This window comes from Gymnoscopelus microlampas (assembly GCF_963454915.1).
Source record: "Gymnoscopelus microlampas genome assembly, chromosome: 3".
Lineage (NCBI taxonomy): Eukaryota > Metazoa > Chordata > Actinopteri > Myctophiformes > Myctophidae > Gymnoscopelus > Gymnoscopelus microlampas.
This window is the reverse complement of record NC_139940.1, coordinates 58,829,099-58,844,687: the sequence shown is the minus strand read 5'-3', so window position 1 is coordinate 58,844,687 and position 15,589 is coordinate 58,829,099. Positions and strand designations below refer to the sequence as shown.

General features: G+C 42.8%; 1 protein-coding gene across 1 annotated transcript; it reads left to right on the top strand.

Moving 5' to 3' along the window:
* Positions 1-417: 417 nt before the first annotated feature.
* Positions 418-2,739, top strand: LOC311042239 (carnitine O-palmitoyltransferase 1, liver isoform-like; the record flags this gene model as incomplete). The annotated part of the gene is made up of 1 exon (XM_084052862.1): positions 418-2,739. One exon carries the CDS (start codon positions 418-420, stop codon positions 2,737-2,739), a length of 2,322 nt encoding a protein of 773 aa, XP_083908988.1.
* Positions 2,740-15,589: the final 12,850 nt, after the last annotated feature.

Below are 15,589 nucleotides of genomic sequence, written 5' to 3'. Positions count from 1 at the left end.
TTTTCAAAACAATAGATATTCACAAAATGTCCAAATGTGGACATGTCTGACGTCACAGTACTGATGTCACAGTGATAGACTGGCCTAGAATATCTTTTAGCCAATTAGAAGTGCAGAAATTAACGTCACAATGTGTTGCAATGTGTTTTGCAAACACGTCACAATGTGTTGTGTTCTAAGCTTATAGGTCTGCTATGGAAAGCCGAACAGGTTTTATTTCGCCACACTTACCCCCCGCCGACCAAGCACTATCTGAGTCAAATGAACAGGGCTTTTTTACTGTGAAGTGCCCTTGACTTAAGGCTATGAGAAAACCACATTCACAACACAGCAGATCAGCCCAATCGTCCAAATACACGTCTACAAAGTCATATTGTACAGTCCTTGTCGTGTAGATCTGCGAGTTATTAACCCAACATGGCGGAAGCACGCCAGGCGGTGGCTTTCCAGTTCACCGTCTCCGGCGATGGCATCGACCTACAGATGAGCCACGAGGCCCTGCGTCAGATCTACCTCTCGGGTCTCCACTCGTGGAAGAAGAGGTTTGTTCGCTTCAAGAATGGGGTGATGACTGGTGTGTACCCGGGCAGCCCTGCCGGCTTGGTGGCGGTGGTCGCGTGCTACATGTCCTACAACAAATACAAGCATCTGGATCCCTCTCTGGGGCTGTGCGCCAAGCTGGACCGACACCTGCCCATCGAGCGCTACATGTCTACGGACACCCAGAGCGCGGTGGGCGGGGTGCTGGTGGGCGCCGGCCTGTGGGTCACCGTAATCTTCGTCGCGAGGAACGCCCTGAAGTGCCTGCTCTCGTGGCACGGCTGGATCGACGCCCCGCACGGCTCCGTGCCCTGGTCTACTCGACTCTGGATGCTCCTGGTGAAGCTGCTCTCCGGCAGGACGACCATGCTGTACAGCTTCCAGACCTCCCTGCCTCGACTCCCGGTCCCCTCCGTCGAGGACACCTGCAGGAGGTACCTGGAGTCGGTCCGCCCTCTGATGGACGACGACCAGTACGCTCGGATGGAGGGCCTGGCCGGGGACTTTGAGACGAACCTGGGACCCAGACTGCAGTGGTACCTCAAGCTCAAGTCCTGGTGGGCCTCCAACTACGTCAGTGATTGGTGGGAGGAGTACGTGTACCTGCGCGGCCGCGGGCCCATCATGGTCAACAGCAACTATTACGCCATGGACTTTCTGTACGCCTTCCCCACGTCCGTCCAGGCTGCCCGAGCAGGCAATGCCGTCCATGCCATCATGCTCTACAGGAGGATGCTGGACAGAGCCCAGATCAAGCCTCTCATGGTCCAAAACACCGTCCCCATGTGCTCGTCCCAATACGAGCGCATGTTCAACACCAGCCGCGTCCCGGGCGTGGACACGGACACCATTCAGCACGTGGACGAGAGCAAGCACATCGCCGTGTACCACATGGGCCGTTACTTCAAGGTGTCCATGTTCTACGACGGACGGCTGCTTTTTCCGCGGGAGATCGAGCAGCAGATGGCGAGGATACTGGCAGACAAATCCGACCCCCAGGATGGCGAGGAGGCTCTGGCCGCGCTCACCGCAGGGCACAGAACCCCATGGGCCAAGGCTCGTGACTCCTACTTCAGCTGCGGTAAGAACAAGCAGTCTCTGGATGCCGTCGAGAAGGCGGCCTTCTTTGTGACCCTCGACGACACCGAGCAGCGATTTGAGGCGGGAAACCCTGTTAAGTCACTGGACAGCTTTGCCAAGTCTCTCCTGCACGGAAAGTGCTACGACAGATGGTTCGACAAGTCCTTTAACCTCATCGTCTTTAAGAACGGCACCATGGGGCTGAATGCGGAGCACGCCTGGGCCGACGCGCCAATCGTTGGACACCTCTGGGAGCACGTGCTTTCCTTGGACCCCACCATACTGGGATATACTGAGGAGGAGGGCCATTGCCGCGGGGACACCCACCCCAACCTGCCTGGTCCTCTGCGGCTTCAGTGGGACATCCCTGCCGAGTGCCAGGAGGTGATCCACAGCTCTCTGACCGTGGCCAGGAATCTGGCAGACGACGTGGACTCTCACATCTTCCCCTTTAACAACTTCGGCAAGGGCCTGATCAAGAAGTGCCGCACCAGCCCCGACGCCTTCATCCAGATCGCCCTGCAGCTCGCCCACCACAGGGACAAGGGCAAGTTCTGCCTGACCTACGAGTCGTCCATGACCCGCCTCTTCCGGGAGGGCCGCACGGAGACGGTGCGCTCCTGCACCACGGAGACGTGCGCCTTCGTCCGCGCCATGACCCGGGACGAGACGAGGGAAGGGCGCCTGAAGCTGCTGAAGGAAGCAGCGGAGAAGCACCAGAGCATGTACCGCCTGGCGATGACGGGGAGGGGCATCGACCGCCACCTCTTCTGCCTCTACGTGGTCTCCAAGTACCTGGGGGAGGACTCTCCCTTCCTGAATGAGGTCCTGTCTGAGCCCTGGAGGCTGTCCACCAGCCAGACTCCTCTGCAGCGGGACACGCTGCTGAACTTGGCCGAGCAGCCCGAGTACGTGTCCTCTGGAGGCGGCTTTGGTCCGGTGGCCGACGACGGCTACGGCGTGTCCTACATCATTGTTGGCGAGAACCTCATCAACTTCCATATCTCCAGCAAGTACTCGAGCCCAGAGACGGACTCCCATCGCTTTGGTGCAAACATCAGACAGTCCATGCTGGACATTCTGGATCTCTTCCAGCTCGACGACAAAGACGTGAAGTGATTGAGTTGCCATGAAAGATCAGAGAAATAAAACCTAAAACTAAAGAAGGCTCCATCCTGTGGCACCATCTGGCATTGCAATACCAGCTGACGGTTACAAGTTGTACAGCTGTAATGCACTGCTGAATTATTCATGTTTCGATTTGAACCTTTTCACAATAGGTAGGCTATAGGCATACATTGTTTATTTATTCTGATTTACATTTTTTTGTATTAAATGTTGAGACATTTATGTTTGAAGGAGTGATAATACACACATCACATTAAAGCACTTTATATAAATGAAATGACTTCATAACAGAATGTGACTGATTGTACCAACTATGAACAATTAGCCAGTAATATAGAATAATATAGAAAACAATTGTATGAAGATGCATTGTAGAATCAAATTGAATCATTGACAGTAGTATTGTAGTTGAATTGAATTATGAGGACAATGAAGACATCACACCTCTAATATGTCTATGAGTCGTTTGGTTCACAGGAAATGCGAACCAAACGATAGACTCTTTTTTTAGCATCAATTTGTAAGGATCAGTACCTGTTGCACCTGTTATCAGAGTACTTAGTGCAGTACCCATTATCATTCTTGGAGTTCACTCTATGGTATCAATATTATGATTTTATATATATATATATATATATATGTATGTATATATATATATATATATATATATATATATATATATATATATATATATATATATATATGTGTATATATATATATATATATATATATATATATATATATATATATATATATATATATATATATATATATATATATATATGTGTGTATATATATATATATATATATATATATATATATATACACACATATATATATATATATATATATATATATATATATATATATGTATGTATATATATATATATATATATATATATATATATATATATATATATATATGTATGTATATATATATATATATATATATATATATATATATATATATATATACACATATATATATATATATATATATATATATATATATATATATATATATATATATATATATATATATATATATGTGTGTATATATATATATATATATATATATATATATATATATATATATATATATATATATACACATATATAATATATTTGTTGCTGTCCGGCAGGAACCAGCTAACTCCGTTTTGACACTTTGGCATTTATTTCCATAAATCATTGCTATTGAACACCCTTTACATCTGTGTGTTGGTAAACAAAATATTTAACCAATGAAAAGTATTAAAATGGTCTATCCAGCTGTTATTATCAATGATGGACAAAACCTCCTAACTCCACTTTTTGTTTTGTTTTTTTCATTTCCTGAAAAATCCAAAACATTTTGGAGTTTGCTGGTTTCTGCCGGACAGCAACGATATATATATATATATATATATATATATATATATATATTATATATATCGGCAGAAACCAGCAAACTCCATTTTGACACTTTTGCATTTTTTTGAGTGGTGCCAACCACTCCTACATTTGACTTTGTCCGTGTGTCCGTGTGTCCGTATGTCCGTCCATATGTTTGAGCACGGCTGATTGGTCAAGCTTCACGGATGCAACCAGTTACACTTTCAAAGGCACCACTCTCTTCACACTGGGTGTGATTTTTATATAAATCATGGCCAATGAACACCCGTCTGTGTGTTTGTAAAAAAAAAAAAAATTTAACCAAGGAAAATAATTAAAAAGCGCTTCTGACAAAACCAGCTAACTCCATTGGATCCTCAAACTTTCTGCTAAACCAGCTAACTCCAACGGAGTTAGCTGGTTTTGCTGACTCCAGGCTCCACCCCCTTTTGACCTCCAACCTCATTGTGAGCTTGGAGTTCCATTCAGCTGTTCTTATCAATGATGAACAAAACCTCCTAACTCCACTTTTTTTAATTTCCTGAAAAATTAACATTTTAGATTGATAGATATAGATAGATAGATATAGATATATATATATACAGTATATCCACATTCATTTAGAGGAGGACGATTCCTAGAATTAAAATAAAAAAACCTGTAACAGTGTGGAGGATTGAATCTCCCTGATTTTCCGTTGGCACACTGGTTCTCAACATTGGGCCCGGGGCCCACCAGTGGTCCAAATGGATCCGGGTCGGTAACTCTTGAAAGTGTACAAATGGAACCAAATGGACCTTTATAGGTCTGCAACCAAATCGACCCAAATGGACCCTTACAGGTCAGTAACTCTGAGAGTGTACAAATGGAACCAAATGGACCCTTATGGGTCTGTAACTCATGGAACCAAATGGACCCTTACATTTCTGTAACTCTGAGAGTGTACAAATGCAACCAAATGGACCCTTACTTTTCTGTAACTCTGAGAGTGCACAACTGGAACCAAAATTTGGTTCCATTTGTACACACTCAGAGTAACATTAACAATATGGATGTTACGGTGTAGATTGGCGCCCCAGAGACAAATAAATGGTATCAAACGGGGGTCTCTGGCCTCATGCACATCAAAGTGGAGGTCCTTGAATTTAAAATGGTTGATAATCTGGCAGACAGAACTGGGTAACGCACTTGCATGGAAGGAACTAGAGAAGAGCCTCACTTCAGCTGTGCCCCTGGCTGGCATTTCTTGTCTCCGATCATACCGTACTCTGAAGAATTCATTCACTAAGAACGTACACTTCCAGAATCTGGTTTTCAAACACATCTTTTCTTGATTTTTTATAATTTTATTTGGTCAAACGCATCTTATTAGTGTTCATTTCACAGGCCCTTCCACAACAACCCTGCTTCATTATGTCGATGTAGATGTAGATGGCATAATAGCCAGCATTTTGTACAAACTGGGAATTAAGAAATGTGGGGACCTCTATCAGGATTAGCCTGGTAAAGCCCCTCCCTCCGGAAAATCTCATTTCCATTTGATTTCAGGAAGGAGTCTGGCATGAGAACCTGTGTGTGTTTTTGGCTGTGGGCTGGAGTTGGGCGGGAGTAATACCGTTGACTAGGGATGGAGCTCAAAAACCGGGTACATTATGTACCCGGGCATGAATTTATCGAGACCCGGGTTTCGATAAGCTTTGGGCTTGTCGAGTCTGTTATCGAGTGCATCAGCCCATGACGTCATATCAAAATAAGAGCCGTCAATATATATCTTATCATCCACACTGGCACTAACATGATGACGACTTAAAAGTGTATTGAATTGATAACCTCCACCCAGCGCTGCTCGGGAAATAAGGAAGAGGAGTTTTATTGGACGAGTTTTATTTTGGCTAGAATCGCTTTATAAGGGAGCCGGGAGAGAACGGTGGTTGCGTCACTGTTGTTTGAGTGCGGGGGAACAATGGCGGAACGCGTGAAACGCTCGAAAGTTTGGTTACATTTTAAAAAAGACAAAGGGGGAAGTCAGTGCACAATATGTGGCAAGGTTGTTTCATGCATAGGTGGTAACACTTCAACAATGCAGAGGCATCTGTCCATCGTGCATCACATAAAGCCAAAATGTGATACCTTTGCATGTCTGCAACGAGTCGAAACAACACCGAAGCCGTCGGCTGCCACAGCGGAGCAACCTTCCACTTCTACCCAAGGTATGTGGTGTTTGCAGCCCAGCATGTTAGCAAGTCTCTGTTAATAATCCAATTGATAATAATCCTTTGACGAAACTCAAATCTCCCCGCCATAGAGTTATAATATATCGCTCCCTGCGAATGAATGAATGACTAGTAGCGTGACATATTCAATGTGCAACGCCGAAAAATAGCAAATCTACAAGCTCACAAAGTGATGCGAGCAGACGCAGTGTGAGCTTGTAGGTCGGCTATTTTTGGTGTGTGGCACACCGTCGTACGATGACGTATAAATTACGCTTTTAAAGTGACAGTACACACACAGTTTCTACACTATTATTCTCAAAGTAAAAAGGTCACTTGCCTTCTGTCTGTTAGAAAAATACTGTGTATGAAGGCCATGGTAAAATGTAGTTCAAGGGTCAAGGGATATTGTTTTAGTTACTTAAAACAAAGAAAAACAAATAGAAAAAACAAAGATGCATTTTCTGTTTATAAAGAGCTGAAGAGATGTTTAGTAATTATTATAGTAATATATTTATAAATATAAAGCCATTTAACACGAAGTTATTGCACATAATGAATGTTTTTTTTAATGATGGGCACAAATGTTAATCTTTTGTCATCTTCATTTACTTTTAGATGGTAGTCAGGCCAAGCTCCCCCCAGCATGCAGCAAGACCACAGCTGCACCTACAGCCCCACCCCCGCCGCCTCCTCCACGCCCACCCAGCCCCCCACCTCCACCTCCCCGACCCCCTGTCCCCAAATTGGCCAAAAAAACGCCCTTCACTCTGGCTTCCAAAAAGATGGCACCTGACAAAGTGCACGAGTGCCACAGGGCTGTCACCAAGTTTGTGGTAAAGGGGCTGCATTCCTTTTCAACAGTGGAGTCACCATGGTTTATGCCCTCAATCCACGTTACACCCCCCCCAGCAGGACCGTTCTGTCCAACACCCTCATCCCTGCATGGCATGAAGTGGAGAAACAGAATGTCATCACAGAGCTAGCAAATGTGGCCACGGTAGCCATTACAAGTGATGGATGGACTAGCATAGCGCAGGACCACTACATCACAGTGACCGCACATTACATCAGCCAAGGCAAACTTCACCAAAAGGTCCTCCGGACCAAAGCTGTCTACCAGGCACAGACAGGGGAAACCGTGTCAGTTGAGATTGGAGAGGTGCTGGAAGAGTTTGGCATTATGCGCAAGGTGTTTGCCATAACGGTGGACAATGCATCCAACATGGATGTTGCTGTGAAGAAGCTGAAACTCCTCAAAATTGGATGCTTTGCCCACACACTCAACTTGGCAGCACACAAAGTCTACAGCATTAACGCAGTGACCCGATGGGCAGCGAAACTGAGATCGATCGTTGTGTGGATGAAGCGATCTACAATGGCCAAGACTGTGCTGAACGAAAAACAGGAGCTCCTCCAACTTCCTTCGCACAGAATGATACTGGACGTCAAAACCAGGTGGAACTCTCTGTTCCTGATGGTTGAGAGATTCCTCGAACAGTATCCGGCTCTCCAAGCTGCAGCAATAGACCAACGGATAAGAAAGCCGATGGAGAAGGACAAACTGGATAAAATCACAGATGAGGACTTCACCAGAGCAGAGCAGTTCATCAAGGTGATGAAGATCCTGTACACCTCTACACTGTGTGTATCAAGTGAGAAAAGCCCCACATGCGGTCAGATCCTTCCCATACTGGAGAAACTGAAGGAGCACTTCACAGTAGTGGAAGGAGACACTGTGTTTGTGGCTGGCATTAAACAGAAGATTTGGGCTGACCTCTCTGCACGTTACCAGGACGACAACATCCATGCGTTCCTGGAAGAGGTGACTGCGATGGACCCCAGGTTCAAAGCTAAGAGTGACAAAGACTCCACCTGGGGCCGTTTAGAGGAGGCTTGTATAGCGGCCAATGCCACAGAGGCAGAGCAGTTTCCAGACCCTGAGGATAGAGACCAGGATGAGGCAGAGCATGATGATGACGGCTCACTGGCCTCAGAGGAAGAAGAGGATCCTCCTGTGGTCGCAGTCGCTCCACTAGTACAGCCTAGGAGGAGGAGCGCCTTGGAGGAGCTGTTTGCAGAGGAGGAGCAAGAGCTATGCAACATCCAGCCAAACAGGGTGTCCACCACTCAGAGTGTTCGCCAAGAGATAATTCTTTACAGAAGCCTACCTCCAGTCTCTATTGCAGAAGACCCTGTCATGTGGTGGTGGGGAAAGAGAGACACCCTGCCCCTGCTAGCTGAACTGTCTAGCTGCTTTGAACACAAAGGTAGCTGCTAGACTCAAGCCTCCTCCACCCCCTCAGAGAGGGTGTTCTCCACTGCTGGGGATACCATCAGCCAGGAGAGATCCAGGCTCATGCCTGACAAGGCAGACATGCTAATCTTCCTTCAGAAAAACACCTAGAGCTGTGGTTTTATTAAAAGTCTAAAAGAGATTATTTTTTGTTCTGTAAAACATTTATATTCTTGATTTTATTTTCTTTAGAGTTCAGGTCAGGAAGGAAGGAAGGATTGGAACTGAAGTAATTTGTTGGACATTTATATTCTTGATTTTATTTTCTTTAGAGTTCAGGAAGGAAGGAAGGATTGGAACTGAAGTAATTTGTTGGACATTTATTGTATTGCTGCTGCATACATTATTTTTCTGTTGTCATAGTTAACTATGAAGATATGTTGAAGCCAGGGGATTGTGTATTTTGTTTACAAAAAAAAGAAGCCCAGTAGCATTATTTATTGAAGGCTTTCTTGTTCGAAATCAAGCACTAACTCAGTCTGAGTCTAAGAGATGTCAATTCTTTTTTGCTTTTTGTTTTGGAAAGCATTTATTTATTTTATTATTATTTTATGTTATTTCCTTTGTTGTTGAATATAAGTTTATTTGTTGGACATTTAATGCTGCTGATTTCTTTTGGAAAAAAAACATTGAAATGAATGTCAAGAAATATAGTGTATATACAGTAGAATTGTTTAGACAAACTCACACAGTCACTCCCAAGAACTGGCCAATAAAAAAAAGGTTCTGTTCAGAATTTATTGTCGTTTCACGTCTTTCCACAAAATAGAAAAAGCTCAATAACAGGCTCGATAAAAGCTCGGTTCGATAAGCAGGCTCGAAAAGGTGCTCATTATCAATAAAAATTAACGAGCTCCATCCCTACCGTTGACTGACAACCCCTTCAGCCAATCAGCAGTGTTCCCCTTCAGCCAATCAGCAGTGCATTTTTACCACCTCCAGACTAATGTGACGCAACGGGACTTTTGAGACCGCCATGCCCAAAATAGGTTGCCTTATTCGGATACATGCGTGTCACTGCCCACCCCTGCCGGTTCTCTGAATTCTTATTTTTAAATATAGTCTCTGTCATGATTAATTGACCGCATAAATGAAGTTAAACAACTAAGTTCTATCCAAACGATAACTTAAAAGTAAATTCCGTGCCTCAAAAAAGAAGTTTGAGAGCGTTTTAAAGTTTTAAAACCGAAAGTAAAAACAACGCAGAGAAAAAAATGGCTGCCGTTACATTTTGGTCAGCTGCACTCGGATCCATAGATATAGAAACCTAGATACCTAATTGGCCTCTGCAGTTCGTTGGGGCGATCTGTTTCGTATGGTGGCCGCCATATTTCCGGGGGGCATGGGCACTGGCCAATCACAGCGTGTTGACTACTGGCCAATCACAGCACGTCTTTTCCAGGACTTGTCAGAATCTAATTGTTCCACCCCCACCTGCCTCTGATTGGTCTACTGAACGCACGTGGACGTTTCCAGCTTGCCCCCCGGAAGCGGAAGAGCGCCCGTCATACAGACGCCTCAGAGCCAGAGGGGGCGTCTACCTTTATATGTCTATGCTCGGATCCATTTGGGTTCTCGCCACCTGATTGGCTAACTTTCGCTGTCAATCACAGAACGATGAGCGAGGAGGGGACCTGTACAACCAGTCTGATACTGTTGTACTGGGAGCTGACCAGTACAACCACAGTCTGATACTGTTGTACTGGGAGCTGACCAGTACAACCACAGTCTGATACTGTTGTACTGGGAGCTGACCAGTACAACCACAGTCTGATACTGTTGTACTGGGAGCTGACCAGTACAACCACAGTCTTACACTGGTGGCCACTGAGCAGCTCCGTTGGATAATACAGACATGTCTGTGTTATTGTTGCAATATAACTACCTGGCCAGCAGTGTCAGCACTGAGCACAGTGTGACGAAGCACCTCCCAACTGTGTGAAGTGAAGAAACGTACCATACACGCTTTCATTTGACTCCTCTGTTGATAATGGATTTCACTGGCACTTTATTTATTCATTTATTATAGTTTTATTTTTTAAGTTGTATGTTTGGTTATTCAATACTTCACATCAGGTTTGTATTTTGGATTCTGTTACGCTACTTTCAAAGGTGCCAAATCATAGAAAGTTGTCTTAAGACATATAGATAGAGTCAGTATATGGAGTATATATAGGCCTACTGCAAATAGAGCTTGTATATTGGTATTTAGTGGATGATGAGAATTGATGACATCAGGGATGAACCTTGCGACATAAGCCAAATTCCAATACCGAAAATCTCGGCCACTCGCTCACTCCCACTCGGTCACTCCGACTTCGAACCGGAAGTAGTCGGGTGCCAATTGTTCATTTGCTTCTTGGAGGAGGCGAGTGGAGTCGAGTGGAGGAGGCGAGGAGGCTCTGCACTTCCGCATTGAGCGAGTGTACATGAAGTGTACGCTCGACCAGTCTCCACAGCTCCTCTTGGCAGACTTCCGCATCACGTGTACACCTTTTTTCCCCTTCTCCCGTGACGTATAAATTGTCCTCCTCCACATGTGGCCACACAAACAATGCTTGAAACCCGAAACCATGCCGAAAACACCGGCCGCCCCCCCACTTCGCCACTTCATAAAGTTAACATAAGTATAACTAAATGCATTTGAAATTCAATAAAAATGTTACTTTTCAGGATTCCAATTAAAAAACAGCACAAAAAAAATCTGAATTCCAATTCACAAATAGCAAAAATAGCAGATCTACAAGCACAAAATGTGTCGCACTCCGACGCGTTCTGAGCTTGTAGATCGGCCATTTTTGCTACTTTTGTGTGACGGAGATAAGAGGTTTCTGCCCGACAGTATATGCAATTGTGGCCCTCTGGAGTGAGTGTGGAGATATAGTGGCCCTCTCCATCATCAAAGTTGCATCACCCATGGCATAGGCCTAATGAAGTCTAAAATAAAACAGGAAAAACAGTTATTCAGGAAGATAATGACACCATTGGCAGATCTGGCTCCAGATGCCTTCGCACTCACACAGGTTTGCCACTAGAGGGCAGCAGATGAATGTACAGTATGTCGACATTATGTACTGTATCATGATCATCCAATGGATTTAATAGGCTCTATTCACAGCAGCCATATTATGAAGACATTCACAGGTGTTACCAATGATACTAATGAAGGCTCTGTTCCATTCTGGTCAAACAGAGTCAGGGTGCTGGTATTGTGCATGTTGGCTCACTGGAAACACTATGTTACACCAGTGGGTCTACAGTTGGGGTCCAGGGACCCTCATGGGCTTCCAAATGGCCCCTTACAGGTGTGTAACACATGTGTACACTCTCAGAGTTATGGGGGTCGTGGAAACCACTGTGCTACACTAAATGGAACAGAGCCTTCATTAGTGTCATTGGTAACACCTGTGAAGGAAGTGATAATATGGCTGCTGTGCATAGAGCCTATTACAGATGCATTAATACACGCTGTACTAGCTGCTTAACTAATGTTTACAACCATATTTTGTTCTGCCATGTATATGTATGGAATGTCTAGATTAAGGGTTTAAAATAGTAGGCCTAGTGAGTTCATAACATAACACAGAAATATGTTATAAAACATCTATAAAATGTTCAGAAACCCAGGTGTGTATCTCCCCTCAAAGCAATCAAAAACAAACCACCAGTAGTGTAAGGTAATTTCCTCAAGTACTGTACTTAAGTACAATTTTGAGGTGTTTTTGCTTTACTGGAGTATTTCCAATTTTCTGTACTTTTACTTCTACTCCACTACACCTCAGAGGCAAATATTGTGCTTTTACTCCACTACAAGTATTTGAAAACTTTAGTTACTAGTTACTTTGTAGATTTAGAATAATTACAAAACATACATTAACCACTTCAGCCCTTTAATACATTACGGCCATTTGAAAATAGCCGATCTACAAGCTCACAATGCGTCGGGATGAGCTTGTTGATCTGCTAAATATTTTATACATTTGAAAACTTGTGAACTCCAGACTTTTCCGGACTTTTACTTGTAACAGAGTATTTCTATATTGCACTATTGATACTTTTACTTAAGGAAAATGTTTACTTTTTCCACCACTGCAAACCACTGCAAGACAATAACAACTTCTACAATCAAGCTGACAAAGACAATTGAAGTAGATTTCAGAGCGTACACGACACCAGAGCATGAATGTTATGATGTTGTACTTGCTATACGCATCATCAATATGTTTTGTACTGTCACTTTGTATTGTATGTGACATTAATTGAAATATCCTTTTATTAAAAAATAATGTAAGTCACCAGGGGTGTCATATGAAATTCCAGGGGATGGGAATTGCCACTCCCTATAGCTTTCGGGTCTTTCATTCACATTTCCTCCACCTTTGAATGTTTTTTGTAAATTAATCAGATTTTCGATATACACTTTAAAACAGGCCTCCCTATTTTGGGCATGTCATTACAGGCAGAATTATGTTATAATCTTTTCAAAAACAGCACATTTACAAGCTCACAATGAATCACGATGCGACATGTTTTAGTTCAACTATTTTTGAAATTGAGCTTAAAGTGGCACTATGTAACAAAAAAAAGAATAATATGTCATTTCGTCAATTGTTAATACATTATAACTAATACAATTGGGGTGGTTGTGTTTTGTCTCCCTGCTCTTCTATTGAGACAATTAGATTGTGTCAAAGGTCATGTCTCACCTAGACACAGGATCTGACACAACATATTAAATGTATACCCTTTATTTTAGTTTTTAATTTATAAAATGACACCTCTGTTGTTTGTATTGTTATGAACAAGGTCATGTTATGAACATTTCATAATCTCTCTCTCTCTATCTCTCTCTCACACGCAGGCAGGCAGGCAGGCAGACAGGCAGGCAGGCAGGCAGGCAGGCAGGCACGCACACACGCACACACGCACGCAGGCACACACACACACACACACACACACACACACACACACACACACACACACACACACACACACACACACACACGCCCTGTTGTGCTGTTATGTTTAATTAATACCATATCACCCTCTCTCTTGTCATATTCAAATAGCATCATAATAAACCCTGCAGCCAGTCTCATGTTTACTGTATAGATGGAACATGATGACGGTGTGTTTATGTAAAGCATTCAGCTCAGTGAATAAGCTCCATTTGTTTAACAACACATATGAAACACACCAAACCATGTCTCTGAATGTATTCATTCAAGCTGTAGAGGAAGTTAAGTGGGCAGCAGCCTAAAACAGTGGTTCTCAACATTTTCAGCTGCTGTGACCCCCCCCCCCCCCCCCCCCCCCCCAAAATAATGATATTTGAACTGGGGACCTGAAAAATTAACATTTTGGAGTTAGCTGGTTTCTGCCGGACGGCAGAGATATAGGAGTTGAGGCAGTCAGTTTTGTTTGACTTGGTTCCACAGATAAATATTATAAATAGCAGATCTACAGTGAGCTTGTAGATCGGCTATTTGTTTTTTCTTCCTTAAAAAAAAATCCCCTAATTTTAATTGGGGATTCAATGCAAGGGTACAAAGGTACAGGTGCATATTTGCATGAACAATTATATCCCTCTTTTTAGTTTTTTAACCCCATTGTCTCTGTATATAAGAAAATTAGAAAGAAGAGAAAAAAATATATATATAACATACAGGTACTCACAGACCTAAGTATAGTAATAAAAAGAGAAATAAAAATGACTGTCTACTACTCTGTCTGTCCAGTTAAATAAGGCAGTTTTAAATAGGGATAGCTTAAATTTAAGTGTTAAAAGAAAAAGGAGAGAGTGGGAACAAAAAGAAAAGAAGTAAAGAAAAAAAAGAAAAAGAGGAAAGGAAAAGCATAAAGGGTGGAAAGGTGGGGGGGGCTCAGTCAGGGGGCAGAGTTTGAAGTGAGCTGAAGTATAGGTTATAAAGGGATCCATTTATTGGAGGGGGAAAAAATGCAGATTTGCCCTTTACAGAATATGTTATCTTTTCCAACTTAATATAAGACATAACATCCCTGAACCACATGGACTTCCATAAGAGTATAGAACCAGTGGTGGAAAGTAACTAAGTAGATGTACTTAAGTACTGTACTTAAAGGGGAAATCCACCCATTTTCAATATTTAACTATGTCATTAATATAGCATAAAGGAGTTGTGTGGAAATAAGAAAAAAGTTCCCCCCTTTCTGTGTTGCCTTGAACTGGAGGATTGATTGTGGGTTTAACATTGCAAATTACAACATGATGAGTCATCACGTTGTAATTTGCAATGTTAAACTCACAATCAATCCTCCAGTTCAAGGCAAAAAGAAAAGGGGGGAACTTTTTTCTTATTTCCACACAACTCCTTTATGCTATATTAATGACATAGTTAAATATTGAAAATGGGTGGATTTCCCCTTTAAGTACAGTTTTGAGTTATTTGCATTTACTTGAGTATTTCCAATTTCCAATACTTTTACTTCTAGTCCACTACATCTCAGGAGAAAATATTGTACTTTTACTCCACTACATTTATTTGAACACTTTAGTTAGTTACTTTGTACATTTTGATTATTATTACAAAATCATAGATTAACCCTATTTTTGGGCCATTTGAGCAGATCTACAAGCTCGCAATGTGACACATTGTGAGCTTGTAGATCTGCTATTTTCAAAATATTTGTATACATTTGAAAACTTGAAATGGGACACTCTGCATAACTAGTACTTTTACTTTTGGTAATTTAAGTACATTTTGATGCCAATGCTTTTGTACTTTTACTCGAGTAAATTTTGAATTCCGGACTTTTACTTAAAACAGAGTATTTCTATATTGCAGTATTGATACTTTTACTTTAGTAAAAAGTGTGAGCACTTTTTCCACCACTGAGCAGAGCACAACGTCTCGCCAAGAGGGATGTGAAAGCTAATATGTCTGATTGTGTGGAGTTGATCCGAGTAGAACAACCACCT